This window comes from Glycine soja, chromosome 17 (assembly GCF_004193775.1).
Source record: "Glycine soja cultivar W05 chromosome 17, ASM419377v2, whole genome shotgun sequence".
NCBI classification, from domain to species: domain Eukaryota; kingdom Viridiplantae; phylum Streptophyta; class Magnoliopsida; order Fabales; family Fabaceae; genus Glycine; species Glycine soja.
In genome coordinates, this window is record NC_041018.1 from 18,214,233 (window position 1) to 18,240,554 (window position 26,322).

Below are 26,322 nucleotides of genomic sequence, written 5' to 3' on the forward strand. Positions count from 1 at the left end.
TATATTCAGCCGGCAGAGAATAATAATGTCAACCATTGAGCAATAGACAAAGAAATATACAAACATGATTGGGATGATTTATTTTGTTTGATATGATTTATTTTGTAGGCATTATTCATTTTCTTGTTTGGATCGTGATCACGACTTTAATTAATGTTGTTTTTTAACAGGCACATGGCTACACCACCCAACTCCCCTCCTCCTCCTCCTCCTCATGAGTCATCAACACCTTCACCGTCTACATCGAAAAAGACAAGAAAAACAACACAACTCAAATCATTGGCTACTAGACCAGTTGGGACAGAGAGACCAGTGGTTCATGTGGATCCTGCCACATGGAAAGTTGATGGTCCCCACAGAAAGAAATTGAGAACATATTTGGGGATCGTCGCTTGCGATAAGGTGGATGTTACAATTGATAATTGGAAACAAGTCCCTTTAGCTCAAAAGGATTTGATCTGAGAGGATATTTAGGTATTTCAATTAAATGTTGAATCTTTTTGTAATTGGTTGTACTAAAAATCTTAATTATATTTGACTAACTATAAAATGTATTTATGGTATCTTAGGTTGAATTTGATATTCCTGAAACATTCGATTTATGGACGAAGAAAAAAGTACTTAAGATTGTAGGAGGGCGGTGGAGACAGTTTAAGTCAGATTTGACCTCCAAACGAGCTCTAACAGATGATAAGGAGGGCGAGGATGATCAAGTATGTGAAAAGTACAACATAAGCAAAGAGAAGTGGAACTAGTTTTGTCAGAGCCGTAGAAACCCTTCATGGGAGGTTAGTTGCTTTTCATTGTTTTGTAAACTTTTTTTTAACACATTATTGTCAAGCTTATTAAGTTAGCCTAATGTGTAATTTGTACAAGATGTTTGAAAGAAGACGCAGACCATTCAAAAACAAAACACTACCTCTCATGAGTTGTCTCATGGGGGTTAATGATTTTCTAGAAGAAAAGTTGACCGGAGGACAAGAAAAAGAAAACGTTGGAGACAACAACCCAATCTAGGAGCACTGACACAATCGTTGATCCTCTATCTCCCATTAGATGACACGTGAAGTGGAAGATGGCCCACACGAAAAAATCTGGTCAAATGCCATCTGAGGCAACAAAGGAAATTTCAGATAGAATTGTAAGTGACTCTCATTTATCAGTGGTCATTTTTTATAATAATTGTTGAATTAGTAAACCAAATTTGTTTCATCTATTGACTACAGGATTCCTTGGAAGAGCAGGCCTCACTGTGAAACTTTGTCTCCCATGGACGTCAGGATGTACTGACTACTGCCATTGGGCGACCAGAGCACCCTGGTCATGTCTGTGCTGCTAGAGTCAATGTCATGATCAAACAGTACTACAAACCGGCTTCAAGGAGCTCCCGCACGTCTACGTCCATGGCTCCCGAAGACCTGGAGCAGCTTACACAAAAAATTAGGGATCAACGGGAGGAGTCGATCATAGAAAAAGAGACTCGACAACTAATGTTGTCCTTTAACCAGATATAGTCCCATATGCAATTGCAGATGTAACCACAGGGACTCGCACTGCCTCCTGAGCCTAAGGTTGGTCCGTTTGCTACTCGTGGCAACACAAAGGAAAGTTGTGTCATTTCCTTGGGGCAGGACCCAGACACTGGTGACTTAGAGAAATCTGGGTTGTATGTCGATGAGAACCTCCCTGCCTAGTTGCCCTTGGAAGACTTTATGAGGGGTTGACGACCGTCTATAACGTCCCTTTGGGCAATGATCAAGTCAAGGTCAATGTTGAGGAAAGTCGAGATGCTGATGCTCGTGTTCCTGCACCCACTCAAGAGGTTCAGTTAGTGGGGAATGCACTTAACATCTTCCTCATTTGGCCGACACATCTTGTAAAGCCTTTTTCAAAATAGGTATTTCATTTTGTTGTTTTTCAGAATTATTAAAAAAAGATTTGTTACAAATAAAGTGTTGATTGTCATTCACTTAGGTTTATTAACTGTGTAGGATAAACAAAGAGTTGAGGGACCGGTGAAACCTATAGATAGGTTGGATCCTGATGTCGATCTCTTATACCTGATGACATTGACCATCCCGCAAATTTTTCTCAAGCCTTTGTAGGTGTTGTGGGATGCTACAATGTTTGGGGTGTATAATGATAACTTCCCCTTGTACATAAAGCATGAAAATTTTTCTAAAATAGCACACGATGGTCAATGTCTCAGCTTCTATGTTATAGAATTGAGGACTTTGTAAGTCACTTTACATTATTGTGTATTAGCTAACTAATTGTTTTAAAGAACTGACATAATTTACTTTATTTTAACAACAATAGGCATATGCTTGAAACAAGTATGCGAGCGGGGAATGTCTCTGTGTATGGATTCCTCGAGCCACAGTCCATACAAGAACCTGGGCAATCACAATTTCAATCAGAAGATTATATTAAGAAATAGATGCAGAATTCACAGAGAGATGTCTACCTAGGAGCCTACTTGAATGGGTAAGTTAAACTGAACAAATGAATTTAAATAATGTATGTACTATAATAACTTAATGTTCTCCAATGCAATGCATATTGGCAAATGGTCGTTATATGTCCTAAGGACAATGTTGTCATCTAGTTTTGTTCCTTGCACAATAGACCCGACAACTACTTGAAAGGAATTATTAACAAGTAAGTTGTATTTTGTAATACATTTACTTTATGATTAGTATTTGACATCAATATTTTAATTTTACATTACACATGCATGTTTCTCTTAATCAGTGCTTTGAAGGTATTTAACGATAGTCAAGGAAGTAAATCCAAGGCTACAGCTAGATGGATTCTAGTTAAAGTAAGTCATTTAAACATTGTTTGATGCCTTAAAAATTACATTTATTACTACGTATAATAATTTTCTGTTAACTTTGGATATCTGAATATCCTATTCAATTTAGTGTAATAAACAAAAAGGAAGCACTGAGTGCAGGTACTACGAAATGCATTAGATGTCAACGATAGTCCTAGGAGGTTTCAAGGATAATTGGGAAATGGTAATTGTTTACTTGTAAACCAACTCAATTTGTTATAATTGTTATTATTTATACTTATTAACTTATGTTTTATTATATCATGCAATATTTTACTGATCCAAGACCATTGGAACTAGAGAGAATGAAGACAATTCACATTCAATGGGCAAGATATTATCTTAAAGTTAAAAATCAAACTCTAGGTGTTTAAGTAATTTTAGAACTGTAGAGTTATGTTAATTTAGATTAGGTTACAAATGATTTTATGTATTGACTTTCATTACTTTAAATATTTCTTTCAATTATTATGGACAAAATTTGAACTGTCTGATAAAAACTGTCTAGATTGGTTCTATTTTTCAATTTGCAGGTTAATTTGGGGCAATTAAAAAAATAGACAAGATATTAAAAAAAACCAAAAAACAACATTGGTTTTTCGAAAAACCGATGTTAATGTTAATACTTTTAACGTTGGTAGTTTCAACATCGGTTAATAACTAATGTTGAAAGTCTTTAATAACCAATGTTAAAAGCCTATTTTCTAGTAGTGATTGGACAAGTTTGAAGACGGTTTTGGAAAACTGTCTTCTTATTGAATCTAAAATTAATTTGCTTTTGTATTCTTCTTCACTTGTGATTCTTATCTCATTGAACTCTCTTGTTAATCGAATTTCTCACTCCGCACAAACCTTCAACAATGGCCACTGAAACAATTCTGTACCAAAATGACATCGTTGCCAACTCCAACGACTTCACTGCCACAACCAAGAAACCGCAGGAGAGTGATTGTCACCGCCAAAAGCAGAAGAAGAAGAACAAGGCATCTGACGAAGAAAGTGACGATGTGAAAGAGAATGACGATTAAAAATGTTCTCATCCATATAACTTTTAACTACTTTGATACTTTTGTAGGCTTTGCTATGTTGGTTATTTCATTGGAGGTTTTTTTATTGATGATGACTTTATTGCCGAAAAAGATAGATTCATAGGAAATTGATTCTGAATGTTTGTATTTGCATTTTGCTCCAAAAATATTGCTATAAAATTAGGTTTTTCGTACTTGAAAAGAGCTTGCCACATTTCAGAGCTTTTGGTTGAGAGTGAGAGAATCTCTAAGGCTTTGCTAGGTGAAAGGGAATTGGAGGGAAAAGATAGGAAAATGATCTGTGTATTTGGACTAGTTATTCCTCCATTGCAAATTTACCTTTTTTCGATTGAAGTTCTTAAACGTGACTAATTACTGTAATTATTGCATTGAGTGTCATCGTTGAGTGTTTTGGAAGTATATGGGTGATTAGGTCATGACTTGTAGCAAATTATTGTTTCCATTTAATCATAGATTGAATTTTTTTGGATGATATTTGAAATATATTGTCATTTTAGTGCAAAAATTTTGTTGTTAATTTTCTTCAATTGGAGCTTGTTGAACAAATTGAAATTGAGTACGTACTAGAGAAGGCAGAGTTAGTTAAAGGCATGGATGAAGAATTTAGAAAAATCTTTGATAAATTTACTTTCACTGATGCCATTGCTTTGGAGGTAATCTTATGTCTCAATTGTCTTATCATTACATCTTCTTTGTATATTTTTGGAGTGAATAGGTATTTTGGTCCCTGTCTTTGTAGCCATTTTGCACATTAGTCCCTATCTTTTTGAAATGTAAAAAATAATCCCTATATTTGCATAAGTTTTGCAAAATAGTCATTCCGTTAAATTTTAAAGTAATTCCGTTAGTGAGGTGTATTGTTGGCAATTTTAGTGCCACGCAGACTATCCAACGTGGCACTAAAGTACGACGGGGTACCAAAATCTCAAACCTCTTTCTCTCTTGTGATTCTCTTTCTCTCTCTCTTTCTTCAAACTCGGACAGTTTATGGCAGCAGCTAGATTGTCAGGGCATGAATTGTCCGATCTGTGTCTTGGGAAACCGCCGCTTAGGTCCCTCTCCGTCCGCGACACCATAGCCGACAACCTTTCTCTTTCTCTCTTCTGATTTTGCTTAAAAATCCATTTTTTATTTTCTGTGCATGGCTTTTTCTGAAATTAATTTATACGCAAATGAATAATTGATTTGGAATTTGTTTCTAAGAACCCCTTGTTTTGTGGGTAGCTTCCTACTTTGTGGTGGAATTGGAGAAATCAATCTGAGGTATTTGCTAAGAATTCCAACTTTGTGATTGTGTGAATAATGTTTTAATGGGTGTTTGGAAACTCTTGATCTTCTTTTTTCTTGTTCTGGGCTTTTAAAAGGCTTGAATTAGCATGTCCCCACTTTGTTGTTTTAGTTTGTGGGTGAAATGAATCCTTTTTTAACCCATTGATGCTTATAAGGTTGTTCAGTTTTGATTGCTTATGGGAAATTATGGAGTTTTCTCATAGAGTATTAGTGGCGTGATAATTGTTAAGTTTCAATCTCAACATAAAGGTGCTTCCTACTCTTGAAAAGAGAAATTGGCTTATACATAATGGAAGCTAAAACTGCTACAGATAAAAGCATTGTGGACCAACGGTTCAATTTATCAAGTGAAAAAAACATGATAAATAAGATCAGCTAATTTATTCTTACTTCTCATGTTCTCACGTAATATGATCCATGTCTCAACCCATCTTGTATATACGCCAATACTATAACAAGTGATGAAAGTTTTAACCATAAAGTTTAAATAATGAGTTAATTTTAGCATTTCATTGGTATCCAATACAGAAGACAACAGCAGTGCATCATTAGTAATGTGTACATGCACACTCCCAAAAAAGTATATGTCATGCTCTTGACATTGACATATGATTAATTTGGTATGTATCTGCAAAGAGTGAATTAGTATTTTGTTTTTTATCTTCAAACACTTAAATGAACAAGAGTTTAAATATATTACAACCAGAATTCCGATTGTCATACATCATTTCATATTCATATACAGGTGCTATGTGGAGAAAATAAGGCTCATGTTGTAGTTTCTAGACATAGTAAATGTAGTGAAGCTCTTATTGGGGGAGAGTTGCATTTCTAGTCAAAGTACAAAACATTTATGAACAAAAAGCATATTCTAAAGACCTTAAAATGTTAACATTTCTAGTCTCTGTTTACAACTAGATGTTCTTATGGCAGAGAATGATGAGCCAATAAATTTACACCAAGGCATAACTTGAATTTATTTTTGAAAGGAATGTGAACTTTCATATGACTTTGGCCTTTCTATAGTCAGTTTATTGTGTATGATTCTTATGCCAAAAGCAACATATAACATAGTTGTACTTGAAAATCTGATATCTCCTAAAGAGTGAAACCATGCCAACAAACCTGCAAAACTTCTGTTACAAGTCCAACACTCCTCCCAAAATGAAAGTATTCAAATTACAACAAAAGGCTCACCAAAGGCCCAATAAAATTGCACTCAAGAAAAACAAAGGCTCAATCAAGAAACATACAAAACACAATGGCGATGTAGCATAAGGATCACCGAAGAGAACAATGCCCAGAGAAAGGTTACCCACCAAGCCAAAAACAAAGCCACTTCCTTGAAGAAAGCAAAGTTGGGTTTGAAGAGAGAGAAAGAAAGAGAATCACAAGAGAGAGAGAGAGAGAGAGAAAGTTTTGAAATTTTGGTGCCCTGTCATACTTTAGTGTCATGTTGGATAGTCTATGTGGCACTAAAATTACCAACAATGCACCTCACTAACGGTGTTACTTTAAAATTTAACGGAATGACTAATTTGCAAAATTTATGCAAAGATAGGGACTATTTTTTACATTTCAAAAAGATAGGGACTAATGTGCAAAATGGCTACAAAGACAGGGACCAAATATTCACTCTATATTTTTGGCTAAAAGTTTGTTATTATACAACTAGGATACTAACAAGAAGGATGGTTTAGAAGAAAATGCAGCTACTAATAAGAAGGTAGATCTTGATTCTAAAGAGGAAGAAAATGATAATGAGCAAAAAGAGAAAGACGTCTCAAACTAGAAGAAAAATGTGTAGTAATATGTAACATTTTTTTTCTTTTGTTTATTCATTTTTTACTATTGTCTTCCTTTTGATAATTATTCTAAAAGAAGTTTATTTTTTTTGTTCAACTTCAAGGGAGGATGAAAATTGCTCAAGTGAAACAAATTTGCTCGAGGCTAGATGTTGTTGAGGCATGTTTTTGTGTAGCATGCTTAGATTTCAATTGTTTGGCATCCCTTTCCCACTATTAGTTTGGTCTCATGGCCATTATGCAACTGTTATATAATGGTTTATTTTTAATTTTTAAGGTGTGGGATGCTATTGCATCATACCCAAAGTTGTTGGTGTTCTTGAAGTCTTATAGGAATAATATACCTATACCTAGGCATTGGTGTCAGAAGAGAAAATTTGTACAGGTAAAAATTTGCATTATAAATTGATTGTTATGGGTTTAAGACGCAATGCAAACATGCCTGATAGTTGTAGCCTGCATAAGGGATGTAGTGATGGGGTATGAGAATGATGCATAATTTTTTTCGTATCGGGGGGTAGCGACTGATCTACCTTATGGTTGGGTAGATAAATGTTATGATTTCTATGATTATTGTTTAACAAGAATTGTTGAACATCAAAAACTTATTACGCGAAATCCTATTTTTTTAGAATAAAAAAATAAAAGTAACAATATATACATAAGGTACAAATAGTAAATTGAGGTACCCATTTTATGATAAACTTTCCATCCATTTTTGTTCCTCTAGTAGGCCTAGTATTTTCGGCAATTGCAATGGATTCTTCATTTCTTCATGTTCAAAAAAACAAGATTTTTTAGATACAAAAAACAAAGTCAAAGATAACGTTGATAAGGTTTCTCTTATCTATATGTATGTGGTGCTTGTAAGGGAGTTACTAAGGCAATCACCATTACTAGACTTGTTGGTTTTTGGCAATGGGAAACCTTGAGTCATTTCTCTTTTATTGTCTTTGTTAGATTGAATAGGAATATGGAGCTTGCATTATGTTATATAATGGGGAACTATAATGAATCATCGTGACATTTTTGCATAATTTTTATAGGCATTTCTTTATGGCAAAGATGCTAATAGTTTTGTTTTGAATTTTCATGTCTTTCCATTGTGCTTAATGCCTGGGATGAATTCATCTTATCTTCAATTATTTATGATTGATATTACTTAGCCCCATTGCATAGTGTATGTCTACATAAAGTACTTATATCTCATCAACTTTTTTCTGCCAGGGTAGACGAGGTATAGAGAAACCACCCTTTCAACTTCCTGATTTCATTGCTGCCACTGGAATTAAGAAAATCAGTCAGGTAATATAATATTTTGCATATTTTTTTCAAGAAATTATCTATTTTCATATGTTATGATTTTAATTTGGAGTGACTTCCTACAAAAATAAATTAAATATTTTGTGATTTACTTACAAACTTTATATGCTATTTGTGATCTTGAAACTGCATTTCTATGTACTATTATAAACTGTTCCTTTTTTTTCCTAATGTTAGATTATGAGCTTCTAATTCTGGAAGAAGCTCTCTTAAGTTTTAGAATTTTGTTATTTATATTTAATGGATGGTTGCTGGTTTTAATAAGAAGTTTGCATTTATATAAAGTGTTGGTGGTCTGTTATTAAATCAACATATTGATGCCTAATTTGTGGTATTGATCTATAATATCAAGGATGCTGATCAAATAGCCTTGTGAGTGCCCAACAACTTAATATATTTATATATATATATTAGAATTTCTTCATTTCTCTTTACACGTGTGTCTTTTAATTAATTTACCTAAATTATTGCTATAGTCGTTGTTTTTAATTGTCATATGTTATCTCATGCTTGTATTTTTTATTCATATTCTTCTTGTAAAATGTTGTCTTAATTACAAATTGAGAACTTGGAATGTGAGATCCAACAAAAAAAGGAAGTAAAGGACACTTTTTAAGACCATACTTTAAAAAATCGTCTTAGAAAGTATACTTTTATAAGACGGTTTTGTGAAAAAATCGTATTAGAAAGTCTTCTTCCTAAAACGGTTTTTTGAAAGAACCATCTTAGAAACGTTAATTTTTTAACATTTTTAAAAGAAAAAATCGCATTCTAAGACAGTTTCGAAGAGAACCAATGTAAAAATCGAGATTCTAAGAGAGTTTAAAAAACGTCATGAAAAGTGTTGACTTTCCACAATGACGGATTCAAAGACAATTAAAAACCATCATGAAAAGCCACAAACAACCATCTTTGAAAGCAATTTTTGTAGTAGTGTATGGTTTCTATTAACATTGTCTTTGCTCTTAGAAGCTTATTCTTTATCATATCATAGGAGCTATAAATGCATCATTTCAAGAAATAGAAGTTACTTTTTCCTTTTTTTTTATGTGGTGAAAAAAAAATGAAAGATAACACAAAAGGTAAGCAATATGTAATGGAGTACAAGAAATTTTTGTTGTTTTACGTAGTGAGGACTTCACATTTTTCTACCAATTATTTGACAACCGATTAGCCTTTCACATGGATGAGACGACTCACAATATGAACCGTCAAACAATTTTATACTTTTATGTATCCATGTAGCTTCTCTATTATTGTTGCCAATATAAGATTTTTTTATGGAAAAGAAAATTGTTTTATGAATTGTGACATTTATGAGATTTCCATATCTTCCATGCATTTCGTGCATTGCTGCATTACCATTTTCTTAAACCAACGCTACTGAATCTCTTATAAAACTCATGGGCCACAAGTTTTTACATCATTTTTTTATAATGTATGTAATTAAAAATACTACCTTTATAACATATGTACAAAAATGTTTTTTTTTACATCAGTTTAATATTCAAGGTAACAAATAATACTACATAAAAGGACTTTAACATCGGTTCTGGAAGAGTTTCAACATCAGTTCTAGAACCAATGTTGAAATGGTTGTAGTTGAAAGTAGGCATTTTCAACATCGGTTTTAAAACTAATGTTGAAAATCATTATCTACATTGGTTCTAACTGAAACCAACGCAAAAATGTGGGCAAAATTATGTATTCAGAAGCACTTTCCATATCGGTTCTGGAAAAAAGTGTCTCTACAGCATTGGTTTTGACAAAACTGATGTTGAATGCGCTTACCACATCGGTTTCGTCAAAACCGATGTACAAAGTGCATTTATGACAAAACTGATGTTGTAAAGACACTTTTTACCACTACTAGAAAAATCGTTTTTCACATCGGTTGTTTAGCACATTCCACGATGATTCTAAACCATCTTTGAAGCCGTTGTCGTGAAAAGTAAACACTTTCCATGACAATTTTTCAACCGTCTTAGAATATCAGTTTCTACATCAGTTCTTTTAAAAAAAACATCTTAAATAATTTTATTTATTGTTTAAAAATGTTAAAAACATCAGTATTCTAAAACGATTCTCTAGAAAACTGTCTTAGACATTCCACATTCTAAGAGGGTTTCCCAAAAAATCGTCATAGAATCTAAGAAGATTTTTACCAAAATCCTTACATTCTAATACAGTTTTGCTGAAAACCGTATTTAGAATCTAAGACTGTTCTTAGTAAAACTGTCTTTGAATGTGAGGATTCTAATTTCACCAAAAATTGTCTTAGCGGTTTTTACTGAAAACCATCTTAGATTCTATAGATTCTAAAACAATTTTTTAGCAAAATCGTCTTCAAATGTTAGGATTCTAAGATGATTTTTCTAAAATCTGATATTTTTTTAATTTTTATTTTCTTCTACATCAAACCAAACTTGTAATTTCACTCATCCAGACCCAAACTGATTGTAATAAAATATTAATAAATTTTCTTTTTCACTAAATCTAATTATACCACTTTTGTTCCTTGCAATTGATTGAAGGAAATAATGAATTCATGAGGCACTAATATTCCTTACTAGTTACTACAATAAAATATAATAGCGAAATACCCTAAAAAAGTTCTAGCTAGTAAATTTGTAAAAATTATTCCCTTCTTGCTGAACCAAAGAGATGCACCTGGTTTGCAACCACAACTTTCATGGCTTCCTTTGCAGAGGCCATAACATGAACTACATCAAAAATGCCACTTACACTTACTTGCTCTGTGGTAGAAATGCAACAAGCAACCAAGGAAATTCATCCTTGCTTCAAGGCACCTGGATGGATATGAAAATTTTAGCAAAAATTTTATCACAGTAAAACATGTAAATTGTGTACATCATTGAAAAGAAAAGACTTATTGGCAACCTCCTCAACTCAGATTCTCTCTATTAACGAAAGTAGTCTAGTGGCATCCAAGATTGGTGGTATATATTAAGAGTGTAAATAGATAACTGGAAGCAAAGAAAATGGGTCTTATATACTAGGTGATCCCACTAGAAAAATTCAAAAGATAGAATAGTAAAATAATCACTATACGTACTCTAAATAGTTCCAAGTCTTATCTATAATAAGGATTTATACTCTTTGAGAGGCCCTCACATTCCATATTACAAGGTTCAATTACTTCTTTCTGTAGCAATTTCCACCTTTCATAGAATGGCAGCTGCATGCATTAGACCGAATGGTTAGGTCAAAAGTCGGCCAAGCACAAGGGTGAGCATCAATCCAAGGACTTACATGGTTCTACGCATGCATTATCTAGTATTATATTTCATTTTTTTAAAATTTTTTACCAACAATCCAAATACTCATGAGAAAACATTACATTTGCAACCATACTTCAATTGGAAGTTAAACAAACACACACCTGATCCTAAGAAATATTGAATAATATCTGATATTTTGATTGTATTAGTAATTAATTACATGTTTACAAACTAGACACAACTACTCCGATTATCATGCTTCAAATTATTTCACAATTTCCCATGTCTAGCCAAATCCAAAAATATGAATTACTAGTGATCCTAGGATTTCAAACTTACTAAGGAAATGACCCACAATTCAGAGGTAGATTCAAATCCAACTAGAAGCTTACAGCCATTCATTTTAATGCGGCATTGTATGGAGATACTTTAATTAAATGACAAATGCAAATACCTTAATTGGAATATAATTTGGATTTTGGTTGACCACTAAATACAACAACTCAAAATAGCAAACATAACATAAACAAGAGTAAAGCAATTTAAATTTCTTTACTTCATATAATATAGTAGGTATAGGACAAATCCACCAAGAAGTCAATAATATCTCAACACTATAGTTGTTCATAAATGTGCACTTCTGTCGTAGAGGCTAATTAATAACCATCAAATCATAAATGAGGTATCTTCTTTCTTGCTTATGTGTATGTGGATTTGTGTCAATAATCATCTCCCCATCCAATAATGTGTAGTGGCGATTCCTTTCAGGTGTACCCTAGAAATGATTGTGATTGAAAACAATTTAGTAATCCATTCAAGAATCTAAAATAAAATTTACAAAAGCCAAGACACGGCTTCCTGACACCCAAGACACTCACTCGGCAACCAAAGTAAATATTCACATATGACCAATTTCGAGCCTCCCCTCCTGCCAAAGCAACCTCATATACCAGGTGCAAGAAAAGGAAATGATTGTATAACCATATGAAGATCAAAATATATTCAGGCTTTCTTATATTGTGATTATCTTGAACAAAAGAATTTGCATATGAAATTTGAACTTTGTGAACATAAACCATTGATAGATATTTAAGACCAAATTCTGCTTCATTGAGTAATAGTAATACATAAAGTTTTTTAGTAAAAAAATATCGTTTTCTAAAATATTAATTATCTGTATCTTTCTCTAGTTTTGCTCTCTTACTTTGCTTTTTGTATAGAAAGAGTGAGAGAGTACATCATAAAATATAATCATGACTTAAAATATAAAACGAAAGATTCAAAATTAGTAGATACTTGATAATAATATTATAAAACAGAAGAAACTACGAAGCATAATATTGAATATCGCTTAAAAGTTTAGGGAGTAATACACTTACATTCCACCTAAAATTTTGATGATGTCATAAAAAAAACCATTGCAAACTTATAGAAGGACCGACTAGCAACATTCTAATAGGGAGGCTCCTGGTAAATAGATTGGCTAGCCCAATATTTCTGATAGCTTGCACACAGAATAAGTGGAGCACATTTAGTGTGATCTCTCCTATCTCTCAAGAAAGTATCATAAACAAAATTGTAAAGAAACAAATAGCAATGCAAGACTATCAACATCAACCTTTCTGTTATAAAAAGAAGATAAAATATTGTCAATCGGATTAAAAATGAAGATACCTATAGATCTAGTTGCATATTCAGGTAAACATGTTACACCAGGTTGTTGACCTATTGAATAGTCCCCCCCCCCCTTTTTACCACGTTCCGATACAAACAATAAATAGAATTCTCAAATGCTGAGAACATAACCATGGAAACTGTTCAAAAAATAAGCACAACACTTAATATTCACTTCATTATTGAAGAGTTAAAGCTCAGCCACTGACACCAAATATTTCAATGTCATGCTACTCAGAGAATGAATATAACTATTACAAAAACATGTCCCAATGTATATTTCAATACTCAACATGGTTAGCTTGAAAGAAGACAATTGTTATTTTATTAATCAACATCTCTCGTATATTTTTAATCAACAGGAAACTACTATGATTGAAACCCGGTATCTTATTAGAAAGGTGAGGGATTTCTCCCCTTGATACAGTGCCTAAATTGCAAAACTTTGAGCTCCCAATGCGCAAAGGCCTTAATTCTCTCACAAATGAGAAGATGATCTCTCTCACAATAGGCAGCATGCCTAATTTCTCTAAGTAACCTAGCCCCAACGAACTAACTAACTCTCTAATTATTTAACTAACTATGGGGGTTACCTATCATAATGCCTCTAAGCAGACCAATCAAGTAGTTACTTGAACCTCGATGTACATAATAATATAATGATTTTACAATTTTCTGGGACTAGAGTGGGAACGATAAAAGGAACATATACCACTATAGGCATAAAGAAAAGCAAGAAAATTTTGCCTCGATCATTCCAAGTGAAAATACAGTCATGACTAGTTGCATTAACTATGCATGTTGACCCTTGCTTAATACAATAGACACAACCATAGTGAGTGGATTCAATATACCTTCGTATATTTAATTTTTTTACCTAAACAAATTAAAGCGACATGTTATCTTTTTAGAACTTAAAAATGTACAAACTAAGATGCATTAACTATATCTCTTATTTATATACCTTCTACAAACTGCATAGATGCTGACAATCCGCATATGGAAATAAAACATAACAGATTTAGTGAATAAAGGGATTAGAGGTTTTACATCACATAGGTTTGAAGATTTGTAGCCAAAGGAAACATCTTTGGCAATCTCAGTGTCCCCAACAAGAACAAGATATGTAGCATTACTAATATGAAAGCATTGATAGAAAAAATTTGTTGTCATACCATTCTTTGTCAATGGTTATCTACATCATCATGACAACGTGGGGTCTTCTGATTCAGATCAACCAAAAGAGCAAGTGAATGCAAGGAAGAAGTTTTTAAAAGGTTTGGGTTGTAACAAGTTTGTCTATGGGACAAAGTGTGGTAGTGTTTCAAACCAACATCAATAGGAACAATCATACTAACATCAAACAAAGAAAAGATGAAAAGAACCTTGTTGTTATAGTTTTCCTCTAACAAACCTTTGACGACAACAGTTATCACAGACTCAGGTTGGTGCGGAGAGGCAAACTAACGAGCACGACGATGCAACCAGCTATCATAGGAACAATTATGATAGAGTGACGATGGCAAGTGCGATGAACCAGCTGCAACTGAGGCACTGTGCATTTGGGTCGAGTGAGACTCTAAAAAGAGGGCACGAGCTGAGAATATATCAAAAGGCAAAATTCGTTACATTCAAAGGTGGTTTTCGAAAACCGTCTTTGAATACTCAATTTCAATGATGATTTCCCTAAAAATTGTCATCGACTTTCGGTTTCAACGACAATTTCACGAAAACCGTCATTGAAATGCTACTTCTAATTACGAAAATGTCATCACATCTATAATGACGACGATTTTGGTAGAACTGTAGTTGAATGTGCATTGTTAAAGTTTTTATTTGTAGTAGTGTACATCGGTTTTAGACCAATCGATGTTGTTTTTTGCAAAAAAAAATAATAATAATATTTTGTCTGATTTTATAATGAGCCAACTTGCAAAGTAACAAAGAAACATCAAACACTCTTAATCTCCAATTTTATGAACATCATTAAATATTCGAGAGGTATTGAAAATAGACATTAATTATACTTGTCAAGAATATTTTGTCCCATCTTTGCTCTAGAAGTTGTTGGGTTTCTTGTGGCCCTCCTTGGATGATCTTAATGGCTTTATTATCCAAATAAGTGGAGAGATTAGAAGCAAGTAGAGAAGAATATGTTGGAGACAACTCTGAAGGCTTTAAGAATGTTGCCTTTCCTGTAGCTATTGCTCCTATCAGTGGCAACAAGGATATTCCTGTAATTTTATACATCAATACCTCTTAATTAGTTAGCTACACAAACCTATATATGATGAACATATAATTAATGCAATGATATAAATTTTGTTTCTAACATCAATAAAAACCAAAGTATAATCACGAGCAAGCTTTAAACTCAACTTCCAATGCATGAAAAGTAAAGTTTGTTCCTGTAGATAATTAAAACTTGTTTCTTTTTCTCTTATAAGATTTTAAATTTATAACTTATAAGGCCATATGTGTTTCAATCATACAAACTCAAAATGGGCAAGTAAAATCACCAATAAAAACATTACCATCCCATGAGCCAAGTGAAAGAATAGTGACACTAGAATGGATCTCATTGAGATGCTCTTACAAATTAATTTGAAGAATCAGCTATACAGTTAGTTACAAATGTCATCTCCTCAATTGTTAGTTACATTTCCCTCTATAGTTTTCCCCTTATTCATCCTAACATAGACCTTTTTAACTATATATAGGTCTCCTATCACACAACAAAAATAGGTTATGTAAAAATGATTTACATAGTCCTTAATCAAAATCTTTAATGGGAGTAAAGAGAATAATGGAAAAACAGAAAACCCATGGCATGAAATTCTTAGGCATACAACTATATATTGATCACTCTTGTCCCCGCTCGCTTCCCCAAATTTCATTTCATTAAATACATGGTTTTTGGCATATGACCACTCAATAAAGCTCATAATTTTAATTTTAACTCAACATTTTTACTGTTAGATATGATTGCCATCTAATCTACGTTGTCTCATGTGAATCTATGACATAACATGGGACATGATCACTTCCTAGATCAAAATAAAAGACACAAACACCAATTTATAGTCAGAAATTAGTCACACCACCAATTAATGGTTGATGGCGGTTCATGGCGGAAAGCCAAAAATCCGCCATAAAAATATCGTGGATGGCATAGCGGAAAATGGAGGACAAAAAAAAATATACATATATATAATTATAAATAACCAAGTTAAAAAACTAAAAAAGTTTCATGAGTTCATACAATAACCAAGTACCAACACCAAATAAACTCATTAAAGAGTTCAAAATAAGAAAAGGATAAAAACATAATGCAAAGTGCCATTTAAAAGAGGACTGAACAGAAAAAAACAAGGTGTCAAATAGAAAAATAAAATAAAAATGGGTGTCAAAAATTAAAAAAGGTGTCAAATAAAAAAACAAAAAAAAAACTCTGCAGACATCAAAAATGGGTGTCAAACAGCAAAAAAAGAAAAAAAAAACAAAAAACAAAAATGCACACTGAAGCTGCGCCGTAGACATTCGCTATTCGTACGGGTGCGGGATACGGGGTCATGTGCGTACTGCGTCGCCTTCGCGGGGTGGTGGTCATGTGTTGATGTTCGTCGCCTTCACGAGGTCGTCACTGCTGGGTGCGAGGTCGTCGCCGCTAGTTGCTGCTGGGTGCGGGGTGGTGCGTGCGGGTTGTGCTGTTGTGTTCAATGTTGTGCGTCCTCCCACTGCGCTTTTACACTTCAATTTCGGGTAGGGTTGGGTCGGGTCAGCCCAACACCTACCGTGCAAAAAACCAAAAAAAAATCGCTATTCTACTATTCCGCCATGGCCGCCATGGCTGTGGCGGCGACCCGCCATACCACCGCTATTTGGTGGCATTTTTTCAAATTTCTGCCACGCTTTTCTGCCATGGCGCCGCCATGGCCGCTATTTGATAACACCGCACACCACACAAAACAAGCATCTTAATCATACAAAATAAAAGCTTAAGAATCCTTCTCTAAGATGTTCCTTTGACACACATGCATAATTGCATATGCTTTAGCTTTGTCTAGAAGGCTGGCCATTACTAACCTCACCAATGCAAGAAAGAATTACAAGGATGATGACAATAGAAATGATGATTGTATAAAGAATGGCATTTGGAGGGTACTTGAAAGAGGAGTGATGAATTTCAGGGTTAAGAACACAACCACTGACATCACAATATTAGAGACTGCAGTTTGGTAGCCTACCATGTAATTTACCGTAGTTCAAGAGAAAAAACCTGAAGGTAACAATAACATATATCAGAGGCTAAAAGATTAGTCTTTGAAGCATTTGACTATAAGATATTTATAGTCCCAATTCTCTTCATGTTCAAATAGACATTCAACTTTTTATCAGAAGATTAATGGAAGTGGAAAGGATTGAAAGCTTGACAGTTTAGTCATAGAGGCTCTAATACTATATCAAGGACCAACTGTCCCAAAAACTTCAGCTAAAACCATAACTCGTGATTGGTTTAATATTTAACATTCAGTAAATACATACAATGAGAAGCAAGAAGAGGCATAAGAATAAGACAAATACATGTAGTGCATTTGGCAATGATCAAATTTCTTGAGGAAAAGCTTATTTAATGAAAAAATCTCTTAGATGTAAAGATTCCATATGTCTTGTCCTTTTCCTCTGTCTACCCCACAACCAACCATGCCATCCACAAAGGAAATATCAACTTGCTTGTCATTTTATTCCGCCATCCTTCAACACTTTTCGTTGCTCATTATCAGGATCACAATTCTTTCACTCTCCAATACCTAATTACACATCCACTCTACGTTTTACTTTTTAATTACTTAATAACCTGTCCAACAAGGGTTTTAAAATTAAAAAACATAAGGTCTATCAAAATTATAAGTGTGATCTCAATTTATTGTAGTCTTTAACATTAGTAATTTTCATGGTAGAAATCAAATAAAAATGTTTTGAAGTCAAGGTTTAATAATTTTAGACAAGTCATTCAATGTACTCTTGACATTATAAAATTTAGACAAGTCATTCAATGGTATGCCCATTGTATCAATTAGACTCCAAGTGAATTAAACTAAACTCTTACATATTACACTTCAAAATTATTACAAACAATTTTTTCAAAAAACTTTCAACAATAGCATGCCAAAATAATTAAATTCTTTAATTTAATCAAATTTTTAGTTTTATTTTCTTACAATAAATTCAAACATGTTTAAAATATCAAGTTGGCAAAGTAAATCTAGGCAGAGATCAGCAATAAGAAATATAATAACTAGTTAATTACTCAACTGTGACCTTTTCAACCAAAAACAAACTTTTAAGTTCTAAGTAACTTGTAGTTGCATCTTTCTATTATCTTTTTCAATTGAAAGTTCAATCAATCAGTTTTTTCTTTCTTCCTCCTCAAATTTCCACACTCTTTAAAGAAGGTAAAGAAGAATTCCCCCTTCTAATTAGAAATTTTCAAAGCATCATTGCTTCACAAATTGAACAGAACCTGCTAATCTAATTTCATTTCATAAACAATGAAGATATTCATTTTTTTTTCAACAGCTAAATATTACCCTTTCTATGTCTTGGGAAAAATCTATATATGTGCCAGGTTATAGATCAAATAAAAAGAGAAAAGAAAAAAGCCACAGCATAGCAAAATATAGAATCCTCAATTTTTTTTCAACTTAAGCATAACATAAGACACAATCACCACTTGCTTGATCACCAACACAAACACACACGCACAACATAAACACACATACATAAGAGATCAAAATCCTATTGCCTCCACTCACCTCTCCTATGTGCAAGGGCATCATGTGGCAATAACCAAAAGCTACACAAACTCTTTTCCATGTGGCCTTGCTATGTACAAGCTCATTACTCATTTTCTATAAATGCAGAGAACTCGCCTAATGAAATTAAATCACACTTTAACAACCATGTAGTTGGAAAAGATTCACTTAAATGCCATACTTGAACATTATCACATGACTACACTAATATTAACAATATTCTACTTTCACTTTACTAATCATTAACAATAATAGTTTCAGATAAGACATACATTAAACACCTAATAAGTGACACATAACAAACCAAGTAATGTAACATCATTAGAACCATTAACCTCAAACCACTATAGTCCAACAATTCTGTTATAGCCATGGAAAAGCCAAATGAAACCCTAGTGCACAAGAACTAATTCAACATAGTAATATTGAGTTGTGAGTGTAAATCATGAAGATTTTGATGATATCAAGAAGAATTTGCTTGAGAAAGAGGGAGAATGTAAATCATGCAAGCTTTGATGGTGTAAAGAATAAATTACATGTTTGTCATCATCAAAAATGGGGAGAATGTGAATGTATGTAAACATGATTTTGATGATGCCAAAGAAGAATCAAACAAGGCTGCTTCAAATGATAAGCATTTGCTTCAAGAATAATTCAAGATTGCTTCAACAAACAAAGCCTTGTTTCAAGATTCACTAAAGACCAAGCCTTGCCTTAAAACAAAGTGCTTTCAAGACATGGAAGGCTCTGGTAATCGATTACCAGGAAGTGCATGTAATCGATTACCAGAAGACAGGGTTGAGAAATAGCTGTTGAAAAAGTTTTGAATTTGAATTTTCAACATGTAATCGATTACCATATGTCTGTAATCGATTACCAGCAACGAAACTCCTAAAATTCAAATTCAAAAGTCATGACCCTTCAAATTATAACTGTGTAATCGATTACACAAACATTGTAATCGATTACCAGTGGAGAATTTTCAGAAAATCTGCCAACAGTCACATCTTTTCATTGGATTTGTGAATGGTCATCAAAGGCCTATAAATAGGTGACTTGGGCACGAATTAATGAGAGAGTTTTGTTTGGCAAAAATGTCTTATCCTCTCAAAAGACAATGAGAGAGATTCCAAAATAACTTCATTGTCAAATGCTCTCTCAAAAGAAATCCTTGACCAAACACTTGCAAAATCTATAAGGATTCTTACATGATCTTCATTGTAATATTCTTCTCTTGAAGAGAGATTTCTTCTTCCAATCTTTTTATTCAATGAGATTGGCTAAGAGACTGTGAGTCTCTTGTTGTAAAGCATCTGAACACAAGGGATGGGTTGTCCCTATGTGGTTCAGACTTTGTAAAGGATTTTACAAAGATAGTGGAAATCTCAAGTGGGTTGCTTGAGTACTAGACGTAGGCACGGAAAGTGGCCGAACCAGTATAAAATTGTGTTTGCATTCTCTCTTCCCTTATCTTATTTATTTTGTTGCAATCAATTGTGTCTTGCATGTTTAAAGAACATTATTAAATTGATTGCTGCTTCTTCTGCATTCTAAACCTATCTCTTATTTTAGAAGGGGATTAAAAGTTTGTTAGTGGGAAATTAATTAAGTCTATCCCTTTTAAGATTATTGAGGCCACAAGGTCCAACAGTGAGTTAGGAACAAAGCTACTAACCTAGGGAGGAAACACTACCACGGAGGGATTCGGAAGCGTTGTAGCGGAGAAAGGGGAAATGCCACCAACGAGGATGTTCAACAAGAATCTCAACATCAACCCTTTCAACAACGTCGTCGTTTCGTCATTCTCACTGAGGAAACACCACAAGGTTCTCTCGCCCAACATCCTCGACTTCCCCGCACTTGTTCTCAGCCCCATCACACCCCTCATACCTGACCCCTTCAATCGTTCCCGTTCTGTTAGCAAAAACGGTGTTGTTGTGGTTATGGACACTGCCGAAGCTGATGAAGAGAAAGCCATGAAGGAGAAAAGGTTCTTCTTGCACCCTTCTCCCGCATCCATTTCCTGCGACATAAAGCCTTGCCTTTTGCCCCTTTTGCCCCTTTTCCCCACCACCACCACCGCCACTGCGTCCCCAGGTTCTGGTTCTTCTATTAATTTTTATTGACCTCGATTTTCCTAATATCGATCTTTAAGTGATGAGATTAAAAACCTATTTTCTATTAGGGAAAGTTTCACATTCTCTATTGTTAGGATCTTTATGGATTTTACGACCAATATAGAATGTCTCGACTGTAATAGTACATTCTCTCGTGAGATTAGAAAAATTATCCATAGCCATGGGATAAGAGAGAGAAGTAAATGACAAGATAGGATTGAGAGTATTAGATTTATCTATAATTAAATGTTAAGAATTAAATAATTTTTTTATCTGTTAATATTAGTTATTAGTTTTTTGTAAGAATAATGTTAGTGGGAAGATTCAAAATCAGGAATTAAATTATTTTTTATTAGATAATATTAGTTATTAATTTTTATTAAAATGCTAGTGAGAGAATTTGAAATTATGGCTTCTTTCTCTTCCTTCTCCTTTCAACTTTTAACTCTCTTTCCAACTATAAGGCAATCATATAACACAAACCAGAAAAAAGAATCAACCTTTTTACATACATAGTATTACGAAAGTCAGAATCAAAGGAAAATCTTATAAGAGAATTAAATGACAAGATAGAAACTTAATTAATTCTGCATAGCTGAGTGCATGGACGTACGTACCAATTAATCCAAATCTAGTGAGGGAAGCCCCAATCGGGTCACATTAACATAATCCTGGGGAGAATGAGCTGGTAATCCAGCAAGAAGTACTATGCCCACAAGCCTAATAAATCTTAGAAGCCATCCTTCTTGATACTCAGGTCCATATTTACGCACAATAGTGAAACTCCTTACAAGCTCCCAGAAAGCATTCACCTTCTTCGGTATCAAAGCTTTCCACGAGAAGTAGTTCTTATTTGGCTCCTCTTGCACTTTCTACGTTAATTTCGTACATAAAAGAAATTATTTTTGTACTCATCAACTATTAACTTCAATCTATTCAATATAAATGATTTCTTTATATATATATATAACGATTAAACTCAGAGAAATTATTAAATTTAATTTTTTTAATATTTTGAATTCGAGTCTTATAAATAAAATTGAGAAGGAAGATCTTACTAAAAGTAATCAGTTAGATTTTTTAACAGAGACTAATTATAGTAAAATTGTTGAATACTCCATATTAATGTCATGATAATCCAAAAAGCTCGAGAAAAAAAAAAGTTGATTACAATGACGAATATATGCATGAATCAAAAAAATTAAATACTTATATATGTACCTTGCATGTATAGCTCCTGTCATAATAAAGACATGTCCCAAAATGCTCAAATTTCATGATATCTTCATCAAAGGGCAACCTAGGAACAATATCGTTGCAGTAAACAAACCTAAAATACTTAATGCCATAATGTTTCAATTGATTTTCCATGTATTTAGCAAATGTTTCATCTCCAACCCTAGGCTGTCCAAATGTGTACACCCCTTCAAGCCTTTCCAAAAGAAATGTCTCAGCATGCAAAATTAGCATAGCGGGAAAAAGAATTGCAAGTGCTCCACCAAGACTATGACCCGTAAGAATAAACTTTGCTTTATCATTTCTATTCAAACACTTCTTTAGCAAATCCCTTATGGAGTAATAGACACGTGGACGGTTCTCATCGGTTTCAATTTCTTTAGGCCATCTCAACTCTTCTTTATTGAAGTCTAACAGTAACCCTAGGGCTTTCATGAAGCCAGCATGGGTTCTTCCTACACCAGGAATTTCAAACCATGAAATGTCTATATCAGTGGACCATGCATCAGCATCAAAGGGTTCGGTTCCTCTGAAAGCTACAACATAGTTATCTTGGTCTTCACTTTTGTCTAACATAACGAAAGCCTGAGTTGTAGCTTTTTCTTGATAGTCTACAAAATTTCAAACACCAACAAATAATTAATCTTTTTTATGCTTTAATTAATCAAGTAATGGGATGCATGGAGTTGGCTTTTTTTGGTCAATTAGTTTGTGAAAATGCTTTCTGTTTTTTATTTTTTTATTTTAATTGCAATTTTTTTTATTATTTTATGTTTTTACTTTTTTTTTTCTATACAAACTTTTGAAAATAAGAGATAAAATGGAAAATAGGACACTTTATAATTAAAAAAACGAAAAAATAAACTATTTTCTCAAATTAACCAATTGCTTGCCTCTTTAACTTCTTACCATTCCAGTAGTCACCACATTCAAGCAGCTCCATCTGCGTGAGAGCAGAGAATTTCCATGAGTATATATAAGACAGACATACATACTCCAATGCAATTAGCGTAATATCTTTCTAATAATTTATGAGACTGACCCTTTAGGTTGAAATGGTAGTTAAATAAAATCCCTTCTGCAGTATATTGATATTGTGGGTAAAATTCTATGGTTACTTAGCTTCTACTACGATTAAGAACCTGTAAAAGATCATTAGGTTTTTCTAATGATTTAGAATTGTTTTTAAAGATTCCAAAGCCTGGTTATTAACAATCCTTTCAAATGCATTAAAAAAATATCCTTTGAAATGAAACTAATTAATGACAGAGAACGAGGTTATGGTCATGTTTATATTGATAAAAAAAAATGATGATCGAAATGGAGGGAAATGAAATACAATGTTATTATAACCCTTTTCTATTTGAATTGGTAAAATGAGAATGAATTATAATAGAAATCAGTTAATGAAACCCATTTCATCTTATTCTGTGCGTTTACCTTCATTTTTACCCAGGATTTGGAAAGGAAAGGGATGTAAAAGCATAATATATCCAAACAAAAAAACAAAGCTTTTATTACATTATGCTCCATTTCACTTCAGTCAATTTTAATCCATTTCATTTCATCTCTTTCCATCCATTCATAAACATACCTAAAAGGTTTGTTATAGAAGAAATTTAAAATATTATTCTATATATACCTTCCATTGATCTACGACAATAGCATGAACGTTAGCTTGATTCTCGTACGATACTTTAGAAGCCATCATAGACAAAGCAGCATTGTACTTGTTGGGGTCTTCACGTTTGATGCCATTATCTAACAAGCCCACTCGCTTGTCCAAATGACCAATGAATGAGATATAATTTGCAGAATTTTTATCCAGTATCTGCTTACCTGTTCGCAATAACAACAAAGGGATAATCATAGGAACTTTTGATAAAATATAGGAAATATATTAATTACTTCAATTTATATTTATATCTTTATTTCAGCAATAAAGATTAATAAATTATAGTGGTTGAGGTACCCTTTGTATTTTGTAAAACAGAATGACAATTTTTTTATCTGTAAAACTTAAATAGGATACTAAAAAATTTACAATACTCACACATGATATTAAATTTGATAGTTTTGTTGACTTTGTAAAAAGGATTGGAATATCCTTTGTAACTCATCTAATTAATATAAAATTATTTTTGACTCACGACAAAAAAATTAATAAATTATAATTAAAAATGAAAAAATGTAAATTATACTAACATATTAATAGTTTGAATGAGATTGAATTTGATTCTTTTTTAATGATTTTGAGTTTGAGTCTTGAATTAAAAAAAAAACATAGATTAAAAAAGAATATCCATTAAAATATAAATTAATCATCAGCTGGTAAACATGTTACACTAATATTATATAATATTATAGTAATAGAAAATAATATAACTTCACCTCACCAACTCAATATGATCAATGACATTTATTTCTAACACATTGGTATTGGTAACGTATATTAGGTATCAGTTTGCACTAGCCATTATATATATATATATATATATATATATATATATATATATATATATATATATATATATATATATATATATATATATATATAAAACACAAAATTGAGGACACAAGGAGGAATATAACAAACCTCTGAGACAGTTAAATACAAGCATGAAGAAATTGTCGTTGGATGAAGCTTGCGGGTTCAAAAGTGACTCAACGATATCGCCAATACATTGTAATAAATAAGCCATGGAGTGTAGAACCTTTTGTATTAAGAGCGATAGAAATATAAGCCACTTTGGGTAGAACCTTGGCTCCACAATAAAATCAAGGTAGTGCACAAAGTCTATTTCGTTTAAGTCTGTTCCAAACAAGACCATAAAGAGTTGAAAGAAACCCATCTTTTCGGGTTTCAACAGCATACATTTGGAAGAAGAAAAAGGCTTTTCATTACTATCACTACTCATGACTAACCAGAAAATAATTGGGGGAAAAGAGGATTTTCCTATGCCTTTGCTTGTCTCAAGACTTGAACGTACCCCACGTTTATATAGTGTCGCGAATGCCAACAAGAACAACCATAAATTGTATGGGACGAAGAACAACATTGCACCCTAAGAATAAAGGAACAAATTAAGAAGTATATTATGATGATTAATAACAGTAGTGATACATGGAAGATGGATATCACTCTATTTTAAATACTTCATCAACAATGATTTTTGTTCTTCATCATATCTCTCTTTCTAACACATCATATTATTTATATGATACCTACTTTCTCTCTCTTTTATCTCTTTATCTCTCTAGATATAGAAAATGAGTGACCATTAATCATTTTTTAAACAATAAAGGTTTTAACCTAAAATAAATAAAGGATTAAATATGACTCGGATCCTTCAAATATTGTCTCATATTGGTTTTAGTCCATAGTTTCAAAATTAATTTTTACATTTAGTTCCTGAAATTTTTAACACCGTTAATCTTTATGTTAAAAGTTTATGGCAGTAGTAATTATTCCAATATTGGCATTCAGTGTGCTAGACAAGAATAGGGAAAAAAAATCAGATTACAACTCTATTATTTTCAAACAAGTACATACAATTAAATTCATATATTATATCACCTTTGTTGATGATGAAACCTGATACTGGAACAAACATCAGCACGTGCATTAACTATAACAATTTGAGTCTCAATCACCTTATTTATAATAAATGGAGGTAACTTACATTTATAAAAAAAAATTAACCAAGTTAAAGGTAAATAAAAGATAGGGAATTTTAAAAATTTCAGAAACTAAAAAAAATTAAATTATTTTTACAGACTAAAATCAATATGAATCAATATTTATATTTAGAGGACGAAAATTATATTTAACCCCTAAATAAAATAAGGATAATCTAAAGAGAGTTGACGTTAGTTGAATAGTAATGCATGTGTGCTTCGATAATAATTCGAGTACGAAAATATATATACT

At 32.8% G+C, this 26,322-nt stretch overlaps 3 protein-coding genes across 3 annotated transcripts; 2 read left to right on the plus strand and 1 right to left on the minus strand.

The window, feature by feature from the left end:
• The first annotated feature begins 3,699 nt into the window (after positions 1-3,699).
• LOC114391518 (splicing factor 3B subunit 2-like) lies at positions 3,700-14,900 on the plus strand. Its single transcript, XM_028352520.1, has 6 exons — positions 3,700-3,846; positions 4,386-4,541; positions 6,854-6,958; positions 7,261-7,368; positions 8,211-8,288; positions 14,652-14,900. The coding sequence occupies exons 1-6, from the start codon at positions 3,700-3,702 to the stop codon at positions 14,898-14,900; spliced, it is 843 nt and encodes a 280-aa protein (XP_028208321.1).
• A 197-nt stretch (positions 14,901-15,097) lies between these two features.
• On the minus strand, positions 15,098-25,342 carry LOC114393135. The gene is made up of 6 exons (XM_028354397.1): positions 24,988-25,342; positions 24,034-24,230; positions 23,301-23,334; positions 22,377-23,002; positions 21,773-22,027; positions 15,098-15,456 (listed from the first exon to the last, which is right to left on the minus strand). The coding sequence occupies exons 1-5, from the start codon at positions 25,307-25,309 to the stop codon at positions 21,776-21,778; spliced, it is 1,431 nt and encodes a 476-aa protein (XP_028210198.1). The 5' UTR covers positions 25,310-25,342; the 3' UTR covers positions 15,098-15,456; positions 21,773-21,775.
• On the plus strand, positions 20,772-21,164 carry LOC114391519 (VQ motif-containing protein 4-like). The gene has a single exon (XM_028352521.1). It carries the CDS (start codon positions 20,772-20,774, stop codon positions 21,162-21,164), a length of 393 nt encoding a protein of 130 aa, XP_028208322.1.
• Positions 25,343-26,322: the final 980 nt, after the last annotated feature.

Excerpts from the sequence above, each read along its gene's own strand:
- LOC114391519 (XM_028352521.1), top strand. The coding sequence starts at position 20,772 with ATGCCACCAACGAGGATGTTCAACAAGAATCTCAACATCAACCCTTTC.
- LOC114391518 (XM_028352520.1), top strand. The coding sequence starts at position 3,700 with ATGGCCACTGAAACAATTCTGTACCAAAATGACATCGTTGCCAACTCC. Across the intron at positions 3,847-4,385 it reads CTGACGAAGAAAGTGACGAT|TGCAAAAATTTTGTTGTTAA; the intron begins GTGAAAGAGAAT and ends TTGTCATTTTAG. Across the intron at positions 8,289-14,651 it reads GAATTAAGAAAATCAGTCAG|TTATCACAGACTCAGGTTGG; the intron begins GTAATATAATAT and ends TGACGACAACAG.
- LOC114393135 (XM_028354397.1), bottom strand. The coding sequence starts at position 25,309 with ATGAGTAGTGATAGTAATGAAAAGCCTTTTTCTTCTTCCAAATGTATG. Across the intron at positions 24,231-24,987 it reads TGTATTTAACTGTCTCAGAG|GTAAGCAGATACTGGATAAA; the intron begins GTTTGTTATATT and ends TATTGCGAACAG. Across the intron at positions 23,003-23,300 it reads ATGTGGTGACTACTGGAATG|ACTATCAAGAAAAAGCTACA; the intron begins GTAAGAAGTTAA and ends GAAATTTTGTAG.